The sequence below is a fragment of the Lactuca serriola genome, chromosome 9 (genome assembly GCF_051521515.1).
Source record: "Lactuca serriola cultivar US96UC23 chromosome 9, Lser_US96UC23_V15, whole genome shotgun sequence".
Lineage (NCBI taxonomy): Eukaryota > Viridiplantae > Streptophyta > Magnoliopsida > Asterales > Asteraceae > Lactuca > Lactuca serriola.
Window position 1 is genome coordinate 205,544,396 of NC_136416.1, and position 22,205 is coordinate 205,566,600.

A 22,205-nucleotide genomic window follows, 5' to 3' on the forward strand; every position below is an offset into this window, starting at 1 on the left:
TTTCCTTATTAAGCCAAAAAATAAGTTAAATGGTTAAAATAATAAGACCCTAAAAACATTATAGGACCTATATGTGATTTTCCCTACTTATATTAACAAATCTTAAAACGTTATTATTTTTATGATTCATACAAAATTTGTTAGGTTTTTTTTTATTATTTTTTTTTATTTTGACATTTTGTGGCAGTAGAAACTAGAAAATAAATATCAACTAAGTTTAAAAAAATAAAATTAACCTTGGATTTTGACGATATGTTTTTTGATTACTTTTTTTTGGGTTGATTGTTTATAAAAGTAGCCAATTTCAATAATTTTTCTGTTTAGGTAATTTACTGTTTTGCATGAGAAAACAAAAAGAATAAACTTTCAAAAAAATTATTTAACCATTTAAAAAAAAAAAAAATCTAACTTACCTAACTTTCAGTATTTCTTGCTTCACTTGTAATTTTCCTAAAATATTTTATGATTGTCAAATGTGAGTAGATATATAAGCATTAACCAAATAACCACATAATTCTTAAAGGAGCAATAAATTATCAAAAGATTGCATGATTATGAAAATATTTTATTAAATTCTGCTAACAAAAGAAGGAATTATCAAAAAAAAATACGCTGAATATGCTGAAAAACCTTAGCTACAGTGAATATATTTAAACAGAGCGACCGCGAATATATATAGGCGTTGTGGAGAGGTCAATGGTGGCGATTGCTCCGGAAGTCGTAATTTGACAGTATCCGGTGGTGGACGGTGGCGATTGGATAGGAGATGGAGTGGAACGCGCGCGTGGGCTCTATTTGAGGAATAGATTTCGCGCGCTTTTTCTTGAGGTCCCACCGTTTACAACGGCAGTCAGCCTAAGATGGAAATGGCTTTTTCTCGTTATTGATATTTGGTCCCTTCCATTTTACTTTAATCACAAACAATACCTGTACATTCGCCAATTAAACAACATCACACTACTATGCATTTTGGTTCCCTTTGTGAATGAATGGTAAGAGGATTTTTCTTTTGGACTTAAGAATTTAATCGGTTAAGCCCTCTCACATTAATATCGATTAATACTCTTAAATATTAAAATTGACTAATACTATTAAATTTGTATTTGAAGCGTAATGATAAAATGACTTTAGTATTGGCTCCTAGATTTTTAATTTTATAGATTAAGACCTACCTTATAGTATTAATATTAGAAAAAGATGGTCAAAGAAAAAAAAACATACAATCTTTCATAAGGTTTATCTTATCTTGAAATTTATATTGATCTTATTTGTTGCAACATTAGTGTGAAAGATGTATTTTCAGCAATGAAGTTGATAAAGACTAATACACAACAAAATGGATGATAAATTTTTAGTGATAATTTAGTGTCATATATCGAAAAAATTATTTTAGAATATATTAGTAATGATACAATTATGTTAATATTTCATGGTATAAGACATTCATGGGTAAAATTTGAAGAGTTTTAAAATGACTATTAGATATTTGTTTAAGTATTTCAAAGTATACGACCTAAACTGCTATAAGTATTGTTGTCTTTTTTATTTTTATCAGCTTCACTTAATTAGAAAACTACATGGTTTTTAATTCTAGATTCTCCATTGGCTGTTTGATAACATCTAAATGAAACCATTCAAAGGTCATCTCTAAATCGGTTAGTATTTAGCGAGTTTGATATAACCTCTAAACAGTTAAGGAATCCTAAATTTTCTTAATTATTAAGAGGTACTAACCATTCAACAATAAATGATTCAGTTTTATCAAACAACTTTTCATACGATTTATTCTATTAGAAAAGAGATACGCATCTTATGTATGGTTTTTCACTTCCATTGATCCCTTTTATCCATATGAATTTAACTTAACGTGAAAAGAAAAAAAGAAACAAATATAAGGCTAAAAGTAATAATTTGTTACTCTTGATTACGTAAGATTTCAAAGTTTCATGTTGCTTTTCAATGAACCTAGTCATTTATTTATTCCATTGCCAGCATAAATCTAGTTTGGTTGTAAATTGTCAGAATTGAAACTTGAGGATAGAAATTGCAATAAATGTCAAACTTCCAAATAGGAAGTAAGAGAAATAAATCCAGACTCAGAGACTCACGGAACACCACCTAAGAACATCATAACACAAAAAGGGAAAGGAAATTAAGCAAACTTGAAATGAAAATTTGACACCTGTTCGCAGTATAACAAAAGGATGTCAATCAGATGGATTTCTTCTTTTACAACAAAAAAGTTTTGCAGTCTCTTCTTCTTCAAGAACAAAACTCCACTGAAAACCTTCTGCGTTCAAATAATCACAGGCATTACATGACATGGGTGCTGTAGAGAAAGGATCCGACAAACATTCGATTGATATTGAAATTGACAACGATTCAGCTGATACTTCTTGGTTCACCCCTTGGAGGTAACACTAATCATCGTTAATTGAATCTATGATTGTTGTAGAATAGAATTAAACCTATTTCAAAATGTGCGAATTCGTAGATCTTAAATCCCTTCCCCTCTTCTTCTTCTTCTATCTAAAATCGATTGACAGTTTTGGTATCGTTTGTGTTCATTGAGGTTCGATCGTAGTATTTAAATGTTTCATTTTAGGCGATTATGTATATATATTCTATGAATCGCAGGATTCAATTGGGAAGTTTCGTTGATAAAATTGGGTAATTGATTGTGTATATTAACAGGTTGCTTGGATTATTCTGTGTGATCAACTTGATAACTTATCTGGATCGAGGAGTAATTGCGAGTACCGGTGTAAACGGGGTTCCAGAAACTTGCAAACCTTCTGGAGAATGTTCAAGTGGTACTGGACTTCAGTAAGTCTTACTGTTGGATTCAATTCATGGAAATATATTATATATACTTGTTATCTTGTTCTTGAAATTGAAACCCTAAGGGTACTATCGTCTTTTCACTTTTCTGTGTTTTGCAGGGGTGAGTTTCACTTGACCAACGGTGAAGATGGTGTTCTATCTTCTGCATTCATGGTTGGACTTCTTATAGCATCTCCAATATTTGCATCCATGGCCAAGAGGTAATATGAAGATGGTGTTTTATTTATTTATTTATTTATTGTTTGTCATGATGAATTACATTTTTGGTGTTTGTTTAATGTGCAGCATGAATCCCTTTAGGCTTGTTGCAGTTGGTTTGTTAATTTGGACTTTTGCTGCAATTGGTTGTGGAATTTCAGTTGGTTTTTGGTCAATTACAGTGTGTCGAATGTAAGATACTAAATAAAAATTAAGTTTTTATTCTTTTTTTTTTCAATCAAATGTGCCACATCATCAACATGATATAAATCTTTAAAAAAAAAAATTCAGGTTAGTTGGTGTTGGTGAAGCTTCTTTTATAAGTCTTGCAGCTCCATTCATTGATGAAAATGCTCCACCAAAACAGGTTTTCTTGTGGATTCTTTCTATTTTCATTTATTAATAAATAATAATTAATAATAATAAATAATTTAATATACTGATTTTTTTAATTATTTTAATTTATTAATATCACAGAGATCAGCATGGCTAGGAATATTTTACATGTGTATACCAACAGGAATTGCACTTGGTTATGTTTATGGTGGACTGGCAAGTGATGTTTTTTCTCTATTTGAGTTTTTTAATTTTTTTTTAAATTTTTATTAAAAAAAAATATTATTTATATTTTCAGGTTGGAGGTAGTTATGGTTGGCGATACGCGTTTTTAAGTGAAGCAGTTATGATGGTGCCATTTGTTATTTTGGGTTTTGTAATGAAACCTTTGCATCTCAAAGGTACATTTTTAGCAACATTCTACTTTATTTCTAGTATCTGCTTTCACTGTTTGTATCAGTATTTACCATGTTTATGACGAAACTTAGAAACTACCCTTTTGGCTCATGGTTTGTTTCTAAGCAGGTATTACGAATGCTAAAAATGCCGCAGGATCTTCAAAAGACAAGTTAGGGTTTGTTCTTCTATTATATTATTATTTATAAAAATAAAACAAAAATGGCTTTTGAAATACAAATGATATTTAAATTATTAAATGCTTATTGTTTTGTTGCAGGGCTGATGCTCAAACTACTAGCATTTTCCAAGATATTAAAGAGCTTATGAATGAGAAAATATATATAGTAAATGTTTTAGGTACCCTTTTTTTTAAAAAAAGAAACTTGAAGGAAAAAAATGATGACGTGGCGTATCTTAATTGTTTACTTTTGAATGGTTTTTTTTAGGTTATATTGCGTACAATTTTGTGATAGGTGCTTATTCATATTGGGGACCAAAGGCTGGCTATAGCATATATCATATGGTACGTGAGAAATACAATTGCTTTGTATCTGAAAGATAATTGGTAACCATTTTCAAAACATAATGTTGTAATAAAAAGAAATTCTATAATAAAAAATAAAAATAGGTTGGTATTTCTTGCATTTATTAAGCCTTAATTAATGTTTGTAGAGCAATGCTGACATGATGTTTGGAGGAATCACGATTGTGGGTGGAATTGTGGGGACATTAACGGGAGGTTTTGTCCTTGATAAACTTGATTCCACAATCCCTAATGCTTTTAAGGTACACACAATTCTAACATTTGTATAACTAATTTAATCAAATTAGTGGATTTTGTATTAAACATTAATTGTCATCTTTATACTCTACACAGCTTCTTTCATCAGTAACATTTTTCGGGGCAATATTTTGCTTTAGTGCCTTTTGTTTCAAGAACATGTACGTCTTCATTGTTTTCTTTCTTATAGGAGAAATGCTCATTTTTGCCACTCAGGTATAAACCTTTTTATTTAAATCATCTAACCAAACATTATTTTCTTTTAAAAATAAATAAATATTTTTCCCCACACTACAGGGTCCTGTAAACTTTGTGTCTATTCATGCTGTTAAACCAAGCTTAAGACCATTGGCTATGGCTGCATCTACTGTATCAATTCATATCTTTGGTGATGTTCCTTCATCTCCACTTGTTGGAGTTATGCAGGTTTGTATTTCTACATTTTATATAAATAAATAAATAAAAAAGTTTAGTAGTTGTATATTTTTTTTTCATAATTAACAGGACCATATTGGAAACTGGAGAACATCCACATTAATCTTGACAACCGTATTGTTTTTAGCAGCTGGAATATGGTGTATAGGTACTTTTCCCAAACATTTCTTCCAGCTATTTTTATCAATTAAATTTCACTTTTTTTTTATTTTATTTTTATGCAGGTATCTTTATTCCATTTGTTGATAAAGATGATGAAGATAAAGAAATTCCAAAAAAGTCAAACAAGACAAATCCATTCGATGATTAGACGACCTAAAGGAATGTTGCTTTTTTAAAAATAATTTCCATCATAATGCCACATCATCAATTTTGACCAGTCAACATTTTTCCAAGGCGAAATAACCGAATCCGGATCATAAGTTTCAAGTCGAGCAATTTTGAACGGGAAAAAAAAGGTGCCAAATAAGACATCGAGAGTTCTAAGTTGTCATGTATGAAATATGCAAAAGTAGCTCTTGAATTTCATTTCATACCAAATGAAATCTTTGATTTATGAAAAAAATTTGCTTAAAATGTCTCATTCTAACTTGAAAATCTTTAGAAATTTTGCATTTACTAATGCTACACAAGCGAAAGCTCCCCAGCTGGAGTTGATCTCTTGACTAGGTTAGCCCATGACTCATTTGTCTCCGTGATCACTTTCAACGCGTATGCCTGTTTGATTAATTTCATAAATTATTAAAATTACTTAAATACCCCTAAAAAATGTTCAAGTTTATTAGTTTATTACCTTATTAGCTGCTTTGTTGCCAAGACCAAAGTTGTTGGCAGGCTTCCCATCAGGAATCTTGTAGTCTCTAAACCAATCTCTAATTGCGGTAAGTGTGCCCTAAACAAAAGTCATTAATTAGGGCTATTTTCGATGATAAAAAAATAAGGGCATTTTCGTCTTTTGCACATACAAGAGATTGAGAGTTGAGTCCTTGTCCTATTAGTGACATACTGACAGTGATAGTCAAAGTCAAAGAGGTTTAATACCGGAAAATGCTTCTCGACATCATCAATGTCATTAACAAGTGAAGCTTTTGGATCATCCAATGAGATTGCAACAATTTTCCAATCCAGTTCTCCTTCATCAATCATAGCTAGACAACCTAAAGGTTTGACTTTCATAAGTTGACCAATGTTCCCACGAGTTTGACCAATTTCAACCACATCAACTACAATATCAAAATTAAAAGAATTTGGCGTATGAGATTGAATTTAACAAAATCCTTCATACATACACAATCATTTAATACAAATTTGGTAAAAATGGGATTCTTAAAGTTACCTGGATCATTGTCTCCAAATGCTCCATCAACATCAGGATTTGCAAATGATGGATCTTCCCATGTTTGTGGAAGCAATCCATAATTCCAGTTAATATTGTACCTGAGAATCAAAGGTATATTATATGAGTGTTTCTTTTTGACTTGATACAAAAAGAACAACTTAATAGAAAAAGCAAAACTACTTACGGGTAGTATCTAAGTTTCCCTTTTTTTGTATCTTGCTTAATGGGTGTGAAGATTTCATCAGTAGCAACCTCCATTTTTGCACTTGATTCTTTTGGAATTTCAACAATAAAATTGAATGTTCCATCACCAACATGCAATGGTATATCATGCCATGGTGAAATCTGAAACAATAAATCACATTATTATATCCCAATTCCATCAACACGTATTCACAATTAAACCCTAAATCAATAATTACCATACTGCATACACATTCGAACCTAATATCATCACCAATCATACATTTTTCAAACATCTAAAGCAATGTATCGAAATCGAATAAGATAATCGAAACCCTAGAACGTTAATCAGCGAAAGCACAGAAATCGGAACGAGAGATGAATATTGACCTTTTTGCCGGAATTATCGACGAAGAAAACTCTGTAATCTAGGGTTTCGGGCGTTCCTTCCTCCTTGATCTGGAAATCAGGCCTGTAAAGAGCCGAACAAGTGAAACTCCTCTTCTTCGAAACTAATTTGGTGGTGTTATTGAAGCAAAGGCTGAAATGGCGAGGTTTGAAGAATGGGGAGGCGGCGGCTTTGAAGAGTAGTGAAGATGATGTGCCGATGTTGGTTGTTGACACCATGAGTCTGGTGGCAGCCATTGATGGATGGGTAGAGAAGGAGGTTTTGGGTTCCGATTACAGTGAAGAGACGAGAGTGAAGTGTGAGGCGTTACAAGCCACTTGATTGTGTAGTAGATACTGACAGTATGTTGATTCAGCACTCCATTTTCCTACAATAAGATATTGCTGAATCACAAGTGGCAAATTCTTTTTTACTTTACTTATTTTGTTTTTATGGAAAGATTCCAACACAAATTCTCACGATGAAAACAATATCTTTATATAAATTGAGGTTACGTTTAATTATTTAATTGTGAGTATGTTACGTATATATATTTGGTATATACTTTTACATGATTTATCATTGGTTGGACAAAGTGTTTAAACTTTAAAAATCACAACTTTGACTCCTAATAGCTAGTTTAGCTGGTTTTCTGTAATTCAATCGCTTTATAGTAAGGTTTGTATTGATTCAGACTTGAGCTATGGTGTTTTGGTTTGTTGTGATGTTGTTGAGGTCTGAGGGGGTTTATATTCTTATAGCAAGACTCGACCTAAGATTGAAAATGTTTCTAATGTAGAATCAATGAAATTTGAAATAAGATTTCAAATATAGATTGGAGTTTGGATATTATTATTATGTTTGATTCGAAAAACAATCTAAGATTTCAAACTTCAATCGATGCTTGAAATTTAATTCCATATTTCATGTTATTTGATCCATAATAATCCTGTTGTTTGATTATTGTTGGTAAAACTTTTATCAAAATCTAATTAAATGATGTTTGGAGATTGTATCAAGTAAAGACCAACGGTCTAATCTGACTTGGCATCTTAGTTTGTTTTAAGGAAAAAAAAAACTTTCGAACTCGAAAGGATCTAAGATACTAACCCAACTTAAATCATTGTTCTACACACAGTCATATTTATTCTGCCAACAAGAATTGGACACAACATCATTTCTTTTTGTTTTGAAAAAAAATCAATTGTCAGTGTCACATTTTAGTGTTTAAAGATATCAAGAACACTATAAACAACAACATAAAACACGTAGAAATTATAAAAAGAGTTTGTTCAAATAATTTTTTTTTGCAAAATGTTAGTTTTTTTTTAAGTAGAGTTTTTCGAAAAAAGAAATGTTCAGGATTTTTTTTGATTTTTTTATATATATAAAAGAAGTTACTGATAAACATGTTAAAAGAACACTTAAATTGAGTTTAATCCTAAAAAATCAATATAATCATTTATTAATTTACCTATCACTTTAATATTGAAAATGGGTTCGTTTCAGATGAATAACCGGGTAATCAAATACGTGAAACGTGTAGTTAAGATCCGGGCCCGCATCCAAAACCGGATCAACAACGCCTATCACCACCATTACCGGTGAAATAGGTGTGCATGAAGATTTCGTGATACGTGGAGGGTGAAGATCAATAACTGTTACACACTGCTCCCTCTTGCTGTTGCGCATAAATAGCAGTGATCAAATAACCTCCAAACTACTCGTTCTACAGAGACTGCTTTGCTTTGATACATTCCATAACCAAATCTTCTACTCGATTCGAATTTTGAAGCAACAATGTCGTCATCTTGCTGTGCTGGTAAATGTGGCTGTGGTTCTGGCTGCAAGTGTGGAAGCAGCTGCGGCGGGTAAATTTTCATCGATATTCATTATTTAACAATTTGATTTGATCTATTTTCCCCTTTTTATGTTCGATTGAATATGAATATCAATCTAAATCGATTGTGAAATTAATTTTTATTTTCCTTGGAATTCTCAGATTTGTTTCTCGCATGTAATCTGCAGCGAACCGATTCTAGATTTCCTAATGTTTGATTTTGATTTGATGTTTTGTTGCAGGTGCAAGATGTACCCAGACACGATCTCCGGCGAGAACACCACCACTGAGACGCTTATTCTCGGTGTTACACCCAACAACACGTACGTAATCTGATCTCCTCTTCTTTTTTCTCCCCCCTTCAATTTCGTGGGTTTCCATTGGCAATTGCAAGTCAAAAATCGCTAAATCGAAATGAAATTTGGTGGTGATTAATGACGAGTTCAATTATGGGTTGTGTTGCAGTGGGCGTGAGGCCGGAGGTGCAGAGGCGGCCGGCGAGAATGGAGGATGCAAGTGCAGTCCATGCACATGTGAGTCATGCAACTGCAAATGAAGAAGACGATCAATCACCAATGGTATTCTATTCTAAGTTCTACCAATGGTATCTTAGCATGTTAGAAAATGAAGCTAGTTAGATATAACAAATATTTGCAGTAGTCTTGTTTTTGTTTTTAGTGTAATAAAAGCATCCATGGAGATTTTGTTTTTGTTTCTTTCATCTACCAACAATTAATGGAGCAATTTTGTTAGCGACTGAAGTAGATGAATCGTTATGTGGTTTTCGTTCTTATTTTATGGACTTGTTACAAACATGGTTCTTATTTCTCTGAATATGATCAATTCTTTCATCTTTCAACCATTGTTTTGTAAAAACAAAATATATATTAATAAATAAAAAAGATGTATTTCATTAGTTGAACTTGTACTTGTATAGTTGTATTGCATCACTTCTAATTTCTAAAATCAAATTTGTTGTGTTTGTCAATTCAAAATCATATCGAAGTTGGATTCCACTTAATTAGCATTTTGATCTATAATTGTCATTGTAATTAAGTAGCAAATAGCTTCTTGATACTTTTATAGGAAATTAGGTCCATGTTTTATTTGGATAATTTAGCATTACATAACAATGAATGAAGATAGACTTTCTTTTAAAGATATAAAGCCATCAACAACCAAATTTACATGTAAAAAAAAAGCAACAAAACTTAAATTCATTGAATACCACTAGGCCATGTCTGATTCTTCACTGGTTTCAATATCTCTTCAATCTCAACTAAAATTTCATCATCTTTCTCACCCTTCATAACTTCCATAGCAGCTGCAACATTATCCTGCACCTGTTATTACAAAAATCAACAATCAGAAACCACTTATTACTTAAAATTTTACACCATTAATCCCAAAATCATATCAAACCTGTTGAACAGATTTCATCCCCACTAGTATTGAAGAAAAATCTTTGTTACACAAACTATATTTCATAGCCAATTTCGATATATCCTTCCCTTTCTCTTTACAAAAATCAGCAGCTTTACGACATGCAGCCTGAAATCAAACACAAAAAGATTCAAAAAATAAGAACCAATTTGATAAAAGAATCAAAGATTTAAAGAATACCTTGAGTTCAGATGAAGCTGGATGCCAATCTGGAGGGCCATTTTCTGTAAGAAGTCCCATTGATAAAGGTGAAGCACTGATCACACCAACTCCCTTGCTTTTAAGATATGGAAGTAGATCCTCCAATGTTGTATCGTTGATTCCATAATGACAATATGAAAGGATTACATCAATGGTGCCTAATGGTACTCGATCAAGAACATAATTGAAGATTCCTAATGGAAGTCCTGTTATACCAATGAATCGGATCTTCCCTTTTTCTTTTAACTTTTGGAGTGCAGGGATTGTCTCGTTTATAATCTGGGATTCATGATTGATATGATAGAATATTAGATGGATTGATGAGTGATTGATGTTGATGAAAGAAATCGAAGAGTTCATATGATTGATTTGAGTACCTGATCGAGTGAGCCGAATTCAATGTCGTGACACTGTAATATGTCGACATAATCGAGCTGTAGGCGTTCTAAGCTTTCGTCTATGCTTTGGGTAACCCTAGTGGCACTGAAATCGAAACCATCTTTATACCTCCCGCACTTTGTTGATACGATGAATTGATCTCTGGGAACTCCAACAGCTTTCAACGACTTTCCAAGGACTTTCTCAGATAATGTTCCTCCGTAATACCTATAGAACAAACACAAGGAAGATCAATTTCCAGATCCGAAAAATGTGATAGTTTGTGAGAAATTTTTGGTAACTTTCTGCTTGTAATTGATCGAAATACAGTCAATAATGATGCTTGAAAGCATGATCGCTAATAAACTAGATAAGATCACGTTATGCGCTATGGAGATTGAAGGAATACTTTATATTACCTCGTTACTGTTAAAGAAAAAAAAATTCAGATGAAAATCATTATTCGACAGAGGCGTTGTGAAGCTAACTCTAAATAAATGATTTGATGGAGGAGAATAATCAGAATAGGAACTTTAGGGTTTGGAAATTGCATCATATGTCTGAGTGTTCCTCACAAATTTGGAACGTAGAAGAAAAACTTAGCGGCGTAAAAGTGAGGTACGTAAATTACAAGAGATTGAGTGAAAATTACTAACGGGGAGGTGTCGAAGAAGTTAATGCCAAGTCGAAATGCTTCACGAACGGTGGCGATAGCTTCTTCATCGGAGACAGGGCCGAAGACGCTGCCGAGAGGGGATGCTCCGAATCCGACACAGCTGAGCTTGAGGCCTGTGTTTCCAAGTGATCGGAGCTCTAGCGTCTTCTCCATCTCTCTCTCTCTCTGATGATTGTTCAGTGTTTTTTTTTTGGGGGTTTTGACCAAGACTCCGAGACGGTAGAATTTGTAGATAAGATGTCAGGATTTGCGTACGTTTTCCATGAAATACAAATACTTAATTGTTTGACTAAACAAATGTATTTTTTGCTTGGTTTTTAAAAATTGATTTTTTAGTTGCGGTATCGCTATAATTTTTTATTCCATCGTCGGTTTAATTTGATTCCCATAAACATTGTATTCTTTATATATATATATATATATATATATATATATATATATATATATATATATATATATATATATATGTTCAGGTTCATTTGAGACCATTTTAATTTTGTGAGACCGTGAGACCAAATCTAAAAATAATTTTAAAATGCAAAATAAATGAAAAAATCCAAAAATTCTTTTTTTAAATATTATTTTCGGAACTTGAATTAACTAAAAAAATATAAAAAAATAAAAAATAAAATAAAAAAAAATTTCGTTTTTTTTTTGAAAAATACGTGAAATATTCTAAATAGAATATTACACTGACATATTCTAAAAAATAATTTTAAAATGCAGAATAAATGGAAAAATCTAAAAATTCTTTTTTTAAATATTATTTTCGGAACTTGAATTAACTAAAAAAAATTAAAAAAAATAAAAAAAAATTTCATTTTTTTTGAAAAATACGTGAAATATTCTAAATAGAATATTACACTGTATATATTCTAAAAAGAATTTTAAAATGCAAAATAAATGGAAAAATCAAAAAATTCTTTTTTTAAATATTATTTTTGAAACTTGAATTAACTAAAAAAAATTAAAAAATAAAATAAAAAAATGCGTCTCACGGTCTCACAAAATATAGGTGGTCTCAAATGAACCTAACCCTATATATATATATATATATATATATATATATATATATATATATATATATATATAAGATTAAAAATAAAATAGAGATCTCAAGATTCAATCTCAGCCACGTATTTCACATCTGCCGCAATAACCTTCTTGCGTACCGGGGCGATAGGTCCGGTGTAATCATAAATGATTACACAGTACCACCCATTCATTTCTCCTCTGCCACCATCCCCACCACCGTAACCGCCACCGCCACCACCACTACCACCACCTTTGTCACCATCACCTCTTCTGCGACTAACTGTAATAATCATTTATCATTACTCAATCTGTGAACAGACATATATGTATAATCATTTATGATTATGCATATACGTATATACACGTATAATCCTGTATGATTATACATCTCTGCCATATAATCATTTATGATTAGGCATACGTCGTTGCTACTGGTACGCTGAAGCATTAGAGCGGCAAATGCGAAATATGTGGCTGATGTTTAATCTCAAGATCTCTACTTTTTTTTAATCTCAAGTGAACCGTCCCCTATATATATATATATATATATATATATATATATATATATATATATATATATATATATATATATATATATATATTGTGTGATAGAATGCACCAATAGGAATTTAGTGATAATTATATGTATATTAAATGCTATTCATTCTTATAGCTCATTTTTATGGAAACTAATTAAATTCGTCATTAATGTCAACAATAATATTCTTTCAAAATGAATTCACATCTACAAGAATGAGAGTGTATTCCAACAGAATGATAGTGTATTCTAGTTCTCGTTTTCATATTCAATGCAATTTTATTGTATTTTAAGTGAGTGGATCCTGAAACAAAATACGAACTCATATATAAAAACCTAGATTCGAATTCATTCTGAAAGAGTGTTATTGCTAACATTAATGACAGATATAATTAGTTTCCATAAAAACGGAATTAAAATTATGGATATCATTTAATATACATATAATTATGGAAATCATTTAATATCTATATTTATTTAATTAAATAATTATTTAATTTACTAAATTCCTATTGGTGCATTCTAGCACACAATAAATGTAATAAACAAAATAACCTAGCCATATATATATATATATATATATATATATATATATATATATATATATATATATATATATATATAATCAAAACATTTCCTACATCTTGTAGTGGTCTGTCTTCGAGTTGTTTACATTCCAATTAACATGATTGATCGATCGAATTTTTATATTTACTTTAGAAATGAACTATTTTGTTAACAAGCTAAGTGAAATTTAACTTTTTAAATCTAATAAAACGGTTCAAAAAGGTTTTTTTTATCGATTATATCACATCGATTCAACCCAATTTTTGTCTAGTTCGATCCAGTCTAAAAATTAACATAAAATCAATCATTGTTGAACCGCTTTCGTCGTTTATTCCTGGTCAAACAGGTTCGAAACCACATCCCAGATCAAACTGCATCTCCGATTAACAAAGAGATTTATGAGGTATAGTTTTAACATATTTAAAAATAGGAGATTTGTACTTAAACGCATAGAAATCATGCCTAACTCATAACTCAACGACTGAAACCCACATCCTAAATCAACCCGCATCTCCGACCATCCCAGACGTCAGCCTCTGTGGCTACATTGGACAACACCACAAAAGAACTAGACATGAATTTTTCTTCTTTTGGTTGATAATCACTCATGTGAAAGATTAGTCTCTAACACACTTTTATCTAAATGATTATCAAATCAAGAGATATAAAAACATTATTGGGTTTCTGTAACCACATCATTAGGGGACATACCTAGCTTGGATAAGATAATCTCGTGACAAAACTAATTCTAACACCTAGTTTAGGAAAAGAATGTCACCAAATAACTCGTCCAACACATCTAACTTTCGTTGTTAGTGGAGTTTTGACAACTAAAGATATCATATTATAGACACAAATAACTTCTTCATTGCCTTTATTTACTTTATTAGTCACTTGAACACAAACAATCTATAATTTTTTTTATCATGTAAACAAAAAAAATAATAAAACGACAAAACAGATATTCAAAATAAAAGTTACATCTTCGTGAACATGTTCTTCATTTTTCGAACATTTTAATCATTATTAAACATATACTCATATATGACCCACCAACCCATTTATTTATATAGGTTCACAGGTTGACAGGTTCGTGGGCTTCACCGCTTCAACCTTCAGGCGCCAACGTCGTTTGTGATTTCGATACCTGATTTCGATCACAGAATAACAAAGGGGAGAGTAGGACTGTGGGAGACCGGGAGACTGAAAGTCTGGAAGAGGGAGATATGCTCATATGCGATTTGATTTTGAGATTATTATTTAAGACAAATGAGCAAAATGGTTATAGACTTAGCCTTACAGGTTATAACTTACGACCTTAGGCCATCCACCACGAGTAAAATTGTCAATACAATCAAATTGTCTATGAATCAATTGTATATATTATATAATACTTATTAAATATTAATACCTGATACATAAATACATTTAAAAACAAAATCATTTTTTTATTAAAAATATAAACGGGTTGGCGGGTCAACCCGTTTATTTTTAAGAAACTCATATATGACCTGTTTAATAAACAGGATGGATGGTTGAAAAACTCAACCCAAACTCATTTATTTTGTGTCGTGTCGCAGGTGGTGTCGAAAAATTGTCAGTCATATATATATATTTATATATATATATATATATATATATATATATATATATATATATATATATATATATATATATATATGAGAATATGATACTACTATTTGTGTAAAAAGATTGAATAAAACGATTTCCATAGAACATTTATATGTTTCTAACATGTTTTCCATGAAAAAATAACATAGCATATAAAGAAAAAGTTTAAAATAAAATTTCTAAAGTCATGTTGAAGAATGAATTAGAAGTAATTAAAACGGAGGGGGGGGGGGAGCATTTTTTTAAATGTAATGTACTTTGAAAATGAAGAAAATGATATCAATTTAAATGGAGGGGACCCATTTCAAAAATAAGAATATATTTTGAAAATGGTGGCTATAAATGTTTTTTCCCGAAAATATGGCTATTACGTGATATTTTATTAGCAAATGCGGTTATTGTTCGAAAAAGAAACCGTAATCTAAAATACAAAAAATGATGTCGTTCTGTACGTAAATTTAAGGGTAAATATCACTGTAGCCCAACAAACTTACGTGTTTTGGTTTAAAAGGCCCCTCATCTTATTTATTTTTTTTTTGCTTTCTAAGGGCATCAACTTGTATTTTACCGGCCAATTTGGGTAAACAACCCATTATAACCGGTTAGATATGCCAAATAGGTTAAAAAATGATGATATGTAGCCTCGTCGGCAATACTTGGAGCCTAGTAGACTTTTGCCTCGTCAACAACTTTGGGGATTAATCTAAGCACTCCTTGCTCGATCGAGCTCCTCACAACCACCCTTCAATTGTTGTTGTTCAATTTCCGATGAACCTTCTGTCCCTTCCTATGTTGCAGTCGATCGGACCAGAAGAAGAAGGAAGTCACCAGAGCAGCCCTAGAGTGTCGGCGCCCCTCATCATGACCTCCCAGCCATCGCCGAAGTTTGACGCCCTCCCCTTCTCGCGATCGCCAGCCAATGTCAGAGTTCCCTAGCGACTTCGACTATACATTCGTTACCTAATCGTTGAAGATGCAGCAGGACTGCAACCGCCTACTACTTCCGTCTTCCTTCCTCGACCAGTGCTCGCTGATCAGCCACAAACAATCACCCCATCGTTTCCTGTTTCCGTCCGCATCAATTTCCCTTCCTGATCTAATTAAGATGAAGGCCCCCCATTTTGTATACATTAGTGATCTAATGAAGACGATTATTCAATATGACACCTAAGCAAATTGGTGGTGAACAAAGGAAAATGAGGGTGGCGATTGGGTTCTAGGTACAATTATTCAATTGAGACACACACATCGATAAGATTTGATGTTCATGATTAGGTTACTCTGTCAATAACAAAGAAGACGAAGAACAAAATGAAGAATGTTGATTGAAATCGGAAGAGACACCGCTGCTATCTTTTCTGATTTAAACCTCCGATTTGTTGTGATGTATTTCATACAAAATGAGAAGCAGATGGAGTCTTCGTTGATTTCATGGCCACCGCTATTGAATTTAGGGTTATTGTAAGTCATGTACCGTGTCAATTGAGGGAAGACTTTAACAATTGACTTTACTTGCTGACTAGGAAGGGGTTCACCGGATGACCCCTTCATTTTTTTCAAAAGGACCTTTTAAATCTTAAAAACATGAATTCGTACCCTTAGAAAGCAAAAAAAATAAGATGAGGGACCTTTTAAACCAAAACACGTAAGTTTGTTGGGTTATAGTGACATTTACCCTAAATTTAATTGATATAGTGTTTTAAAAGTTAAATAAATTTAACAGATAGAGTATTTAGGAAATCAATTTATCTAAGTCTTATTTATAAAAAAGGATGACAAGGGACTACTCACAAGTCATCTTTAATAAAATGAAGATTTTTTTTTTCATTTGTTACACTTTCATCTAATTTGTTAAATGTCATATTGTGGTTATTTTGAATTAATTTTTTACACATGTCATTTATGAGTTTTTCTATTTTAATAAATTCCACATAATATTTTAATATAATAATTATAATAAATGGATATCAATTTCATTAATGAATGTACATTTTAATTTCAAAATTTCCAAAATTAAATATCATTAGTTTCTTTTATTTATTTAAATTGTTTGTTTAAATTTAAAAGATAATAAATATTTCCATTATAATAATTCATTATTTTTCTTATTTTCTTATAAATTCAAAGTTCTCAAATATTTTGACACACACACACACACACACACACACATATATATATATATATATATATATATATATATATATATATATATATATTAACTCATATAATATATGAGTCTCACAACTAGTAACTAATATAAGCCAAGAAAAGGATATGTTAGACCTGCTACATATGGACTTTTCAAATCAACAACAAAACACAATTAAATATACCTGGTTACCTTTTATTGGTAACTAAACAAATGGTCACGCGTTGCACAGAAACATTTATATATAGTTGAAATCTTTACAAATATATGTTTTTTTAAATATATCTATATAGTAGAAATATTTACAAATATATGTTTGTTTAAGTATAACAATAACGTTGTTGTTAAATTTAATATAATAATTCGTGTACTAAAATGATATAATATATTGATTGTTTTGAATTATATGATTTATATATATATATATATATATATATATATATATATATATATATATATATATATATATATTATCACTATATAATTTCAATCGTTTGAATAATTTTTACCCGCGAGTTACTCATGAATAAAATTAAATATAATATATGGTTTAATGTTATTTATAGTTGTTATTATTAATTATTTTTTTAAAATTTATTTGTTTAACGTTTTAATTTCTATCATTATAATTATTTAAAACATCAAACATTGTTTTTTTCGATTTTAAAGGTAACAATATACTCATTTATATAGAGTTATTTTTAAATATTGTTATTGTAAGTTATTTTAAGCTACTTATTTTAAACTTTTAACGATTATAAAAATACTTTTAGGAAATATTTAGTGAAATTGAGATTACAATTTATTTTTTGTATTTAGCACTACGATTTATTACTTTTAACTATTCACACAATATTCTTTGGGTTTTTTAAGTGGAACAGAAATTTATATTTAAATTGACACTGTAATGTTATATTTAAAAGTAACAATTTAAGCATTTTGTCCAAACTGTTCAAAAATTGTAGCTTTAAACTCATAATAGTTTACATACAACAAAATATTAAATCTAATAAATTAAGTTTAATATATTTAAAGTTAAATACATAACTTTATAAGTACAAGTAAAGATATTGTTTTAATATTGAAATTTAGTTTATTTATGATTACTATAACACCGTAAATTTTCAAACAAAATTTTCATTTTAAAACCACATAATTCTCATGACACGATTCACAAAAATCTCATTTATTTAATTTACAAAACGCAACTCCATACTTATTTGATTAATAATTCAGAATCCTCGAAACATAACTTTTATTTGTTGTGTATAATCAAGCCGACGCCTTCCCGCAACCCTGAGAAGAACCTGAAACATATACCACATAACACGGTAAACACGAAACTTAGTGAGTTCCCCGAAATACCACACATATCACATTAGCCACTCGAGGCTATAATGCGAATAAGACCCTTCGGTCAATGTGTCTTAGTGGAGACCCTCCGGTCCCATAACTTGGGTGGACCCTGTAACGTCCCAAAAATACAGGCCAAAAATTTCATTTAAATTAAGTAGTTTGTAAAACATTTATAGTAAAACGTCATCCGATCATATCATTTCAATAAACATATCTCGTGTCTAAATACCCAAAACATGAAAATAGTAATAATGTCAGAGTACAATCCCAGAATGTCTCATAATGCGGAAAACCAAAGTGTGTGTGTATGATGTGCCGCTACCGCGCCATCTCCTTCCCCTTCACAGAAGAGGTACCTGAAACCAAAACTGAAAACTGTAAGCACGAAGCATAATGAGTTCCCCCCCCCCCATCGTACCACATACCATACAATCATATCACATACATACTGCCAGACATTTCTGGGGTGCCCGACCTACCCAGTACGACCATTCTGGGGTGCCGACCTACCCATGCGGCCATTCTGGGGTGCCGTCCTACCCGTGTCTTGCCATTCTGGGGCGTTGACCTACCCATGTCGAGCCATTATGGGGTGCTGACTACCCTTCGGTCCTAAAACCGAACTCGGGGACTGGTCCCCTCCTACTACCTCTATCGCATATAACATAACAAGCCAGCATGCAAACATATCATCACATACTGTCAGACATATCTGGGGTGTCTGACTACCCTTCGGTCCTAACAACCGAACTCTACTACTATCACATATAACATATCATGCTAGCATATAACATATCAGGTAGTAGCAATCCTAGATGATATCACAAAGACTATCATCTGTCATACAAACCTTACTAGTGGGCCGGCATTGTGGCCGTAGACCCACCGCTACTGGAAGGTAACTCACCTCGTAGTAGCTGCTGAACTGTGCGGGAATCCTCCGACTACTGCTGCTGCTGCTTTGGAAATCCTCCGGCTAAAATCCCACAAAACACTTAGTCAGAAACTGACATCTACTCTTAGGGTAAAATGACCATTTTACCCCCTGACCAAGTCAAAGTCAAAGTCAACTTCTAGTTGACCTGACTCGCCGAGTCCCTATCCTTCCATTAGACCTCATACCCGTCTCTACTCATCGAGTTAGGCAATGACTCGACGAGTTTTCCTTCTAAATGAACACCGACTAAATCCTCATCTGACTCACCGAGTTGTATGAACAACTCGTCGAGTTCATCATCAACTAATACTCATGTCCTGCCCTTGACTCGCCGAGTTATATGAACAACTCGTCGAGTTACTCTTCATCCGATGAACATGTTCTGTCCTCGACTCGCCGAGTTGATGAACAACTCGTCGAGTTCTATGAAGATTGCCTTGGACTCGCCGAGTCCGTTCATGCACTTGCCGAGTACCATGAATTTCCAGAACAATTTGCTTAGTTCAGAACGTTGGGTCACTCCCCGGGACTCCCTAAAACCTCTCCACACTCATCTGGTCCTTTTGACCCTCACTGATATGGGACAGAACCCTTGGACTCGCCGAGTCCAGGAATGGACTCGCCGAGTCAGTCACATCCCCTCCAAACTTCGATTTCTGATGTACAACACTTAACCAAAAGATATATCCAAGCCCCTAAACTCGATCTAGCACGTAAAGTTACAAACTTTACGTGAATGCATGAGACTTTTGAGCTTAAAAGGCTCTAAAATGGTTCTTTTGTTGCATGGGGCCTTCCTTGAGTGCAAAAGCAACCCAAATCTGTCTTGTAACTCCAATAATGACATGATCTAGAAGCTCAAACCCCCAACCATGTTTGCAAACCTGGTTGGCCACCAAAAATGGCATATAAAAGCCCTAAATCACCCCAAAGAGGGATCTAACAAATGAATGAGCAAGGTTCAGACTTTATACCTTCTACAGACTGCAAATGGTGAACCAAACTCAAATCCTTCAGTCTCCTCTTGATCCTTCTATGCTCTTCCTTCTTCCTTGAGGTCAAAAGTCACAAGAATCACTCAAAAGCCTTGGATTTTCTCAAAAACGGCTAGGGTTTGCTAAGAGAAGTGTTTGGGAGCATAAAGGGGGAATGGAGGCTACATAAGGTCATTTAAAATAGGATGCAAACCCCTGGATTAGGGTTTTTGTCCAGACAGCGGCTGCTCGCCGAGTCCGGGACCCGACTCGTCGAGTTTGCAACTTAAACTCTGCGTCTCATCCCGCTTCTACTCAGCGAGTCAGTCCTTCGACTAGCCGAGTCCAAGGCTAAAAATGCAAAAATAAATGAATATTTAATAACAGAATATGTACCAAGAACCAGGTGCTACAGACCCTCTGGTCCTATCTCAATAAGCTCATAACAATAATACACAACATAAATCACAAAGACATAATGCAGGATATCACAATACTCAAGATAAGCATACAAGACCATCCGGTCACACAAGGATACCACCCATGGTAAGTATAGTGAGAAGACTCACCTCGTAAGTAAGTAAGCAAATAACCTCGTACTCGAATCTCGAACTAGCCTCTACCTAACGCAATGGATGAATATCTCTAATTAATACTCTTTTCACAACTCTAATAAACCGAAGGATATTCTTTCTCTCTCTAACTCTTGAAGTGGATAGAAGACCATTTTACCCCTCCATGGTCTCCATTACTCATGTTTGACCATACCCTAAAGTCAACAGTCCATGTTTGAACCGAATCGTCGAGTGCACCTGTGTGACTCGTCGAGTCCACTCGTTTCCTCAGAAGTCCCGTGAAGGTCTAGCTCAACTTGTCGAGTTGACCCCCAACTCGCCGAGTTATCGAATGATCAAGCTCATCGGGACAAACCCTAACCGACTCGTCGAGTCGGCTCATCGACTCGGCGAGTCCATTCAAACTCATTCCTCATTCAGACGATTTCAAGGCAGAAAACATTTCCAAACTCTAGATCCAACCTCCCAAGGCTCTATTATCACGTAAAGCCACAAGCTTTACGTCCATGCATGGCACTTAGGGATTGAAAGGCCAAGAACATGCTCTATTAAGGGTTTTTCACTCAAAAGCTCTATTATGGTTGAATAAAGAAATGACCTTTGGAATCTAGGGACCTCATAAGGTCCAGATCTGAAGTCCAAATCTCTATGTTCACTTAAAACACTCAAAGTCCCAATATTAGATGGAAAAATCCCTAATCTCCATAACCATGAGATCTACCCAACAAAATGAGAAAGGTGTGGACTTATATCTTTCACAAAAGCTCTTGGATGAAATAACAACGGATCTAACAGCCTCTTCTTGTCCCTTGGCTTGAAATCCTTCCCTTCTCTTCAAAAGATGCACCAAAGCAGTCAATTTTAGCTCAAACACTCTTTCTTAGCTCAATGGCCGATTAGGGTTTCTATCAGTGAAGTTGGATAGCTGGTGAGCCGCAAATGAGGCTATAAGTTTCCTTAAATAGGCCCCAAACCCAGGGATTTAGGATTTCATCACATAG

The 22,205-nt window shown here is 32.9% G+C and overlaps 4 protein-coding genes across 4 annotated transcripts; 2 read left to right on the forward strand and 2 right to left on the reverse strand.

Annotated features, from left to right (window-relative positions):
- The first annotated feature begins 2,167 nt into the window (after positions 1 to 2,167).
- LOC145072633 (putative sphingolipid transporter spinster homolog 2) lies at positions 2,168 to 5,576 on the forward strand. The gene is made up of 15 exons (XM_079019092.1): positions 2,168 to 2,414; positions 2,695 to 2,826; positions 2,943 to 3,044; positions 3,130 to 3,234; positions 3,334 to 3,409; positions 3,520 to 3,594; positions 3,677 to 3,779; positions 3,904 to 3,946; positions 4,055 to 4,134; positions 4,224 to 4,300; positions 4,450 to 4,563; positions 4,655 to 4,774; positions 4,856 to 4,984; positions 5,063 to 5,141; positions 5,218 to 5,576. Exons 1-15 carry the CDS (start codon positions 2,323 to 2,325, stop codon positions 5,301 to 5,303), a joined length of 1,413 nt encoding a protein of 470 aa, XP_078875218.1. The 5' UTR covers positions 2,168 to 2,322; the 3' UTR covers positions 5,304 to 5,576.
- LOC145072632 (soluble inorganic pyrophosphatase 6, chloroplastic-like) lies at positions 5,413 to 7,284 on the reverse strand. Its single transcript, XM_079019090.1, has 6 exons — positions 6,906 to 7,284; positions 6,517 to 6,677; positions 6,330 to 6,430; positions 6,035 to 6,216; positions 5,787 to 5,885; positions 5,413 to 5,710 (listed from the first exon to the last, which is right to left on the reverse strand). The coding sequence occupies exons 1-6, from the start codon at positions 7,158 to 7,160 to the stop codon at positions 5,618 to 5,620; spliced, it is 891 nt and encodes a 296-aa protein (XP_078875216.1). The 5' UTR covers positions 7,161 to 7,284; the 3' UTR covers positions 5,413 to 5,617.
- A 1,294-nt stretch (positions 7,285 to 8,578) lies between these two features.
- On the forward strand, positions 8,579 to 9,536 carry LOC145072988 (metallothionein-like protein 2A). The gene is made up of 3 exons (XM_079019513.1): positions 8,579 to 8,774; positions 8,986 to 9,066; positions 9,209 to 9,536. The coding sequence occupies exons 1-3, from the start codon at positions 8,704 to 8,706 to the stop codon at positions 9,297 to 9,299; spliced, it is 243 nt and encodes an 80-aa protein (XP_078875639.1). The 5' UTR covers positions 8,579 to 8,703; the 3' UTR covers positions 9,300 to 9,536.
- A 259-nt stretch (positions 9,537 to 9,795) lies between these two features.
- Positions 9,796 to 11,664, reverse strand: LOC145072987 (NAD(P)-linked oxidoreductase superfamily protein). Its single transcript, XM_079019512.1, has 5 exons — positions 11,422 to 11,664; positions 10,765 to 10,993; positions 10,367 to 10,666; positions 10,166 to 10,294; positions 9,796 to 10,086 (listed from the first exon to the last, which is right to left on the reverse strand). The coding sequence occupies exons 1-5, from the start codon at positions 11,592 to 11,594 to the stop codon at positions 9,961 to 9,963; spliced, it is 957 nt and encodes a 318-aa protein (XP_078875638.1). The 5' UTR covers positions 11,595 to 11,664; the 3' UTR covers positions 9,796 to 9,960.
- Between the last annotated feature and the right edge of the window lie 10,541 nt (positions 11,665 to 22,205).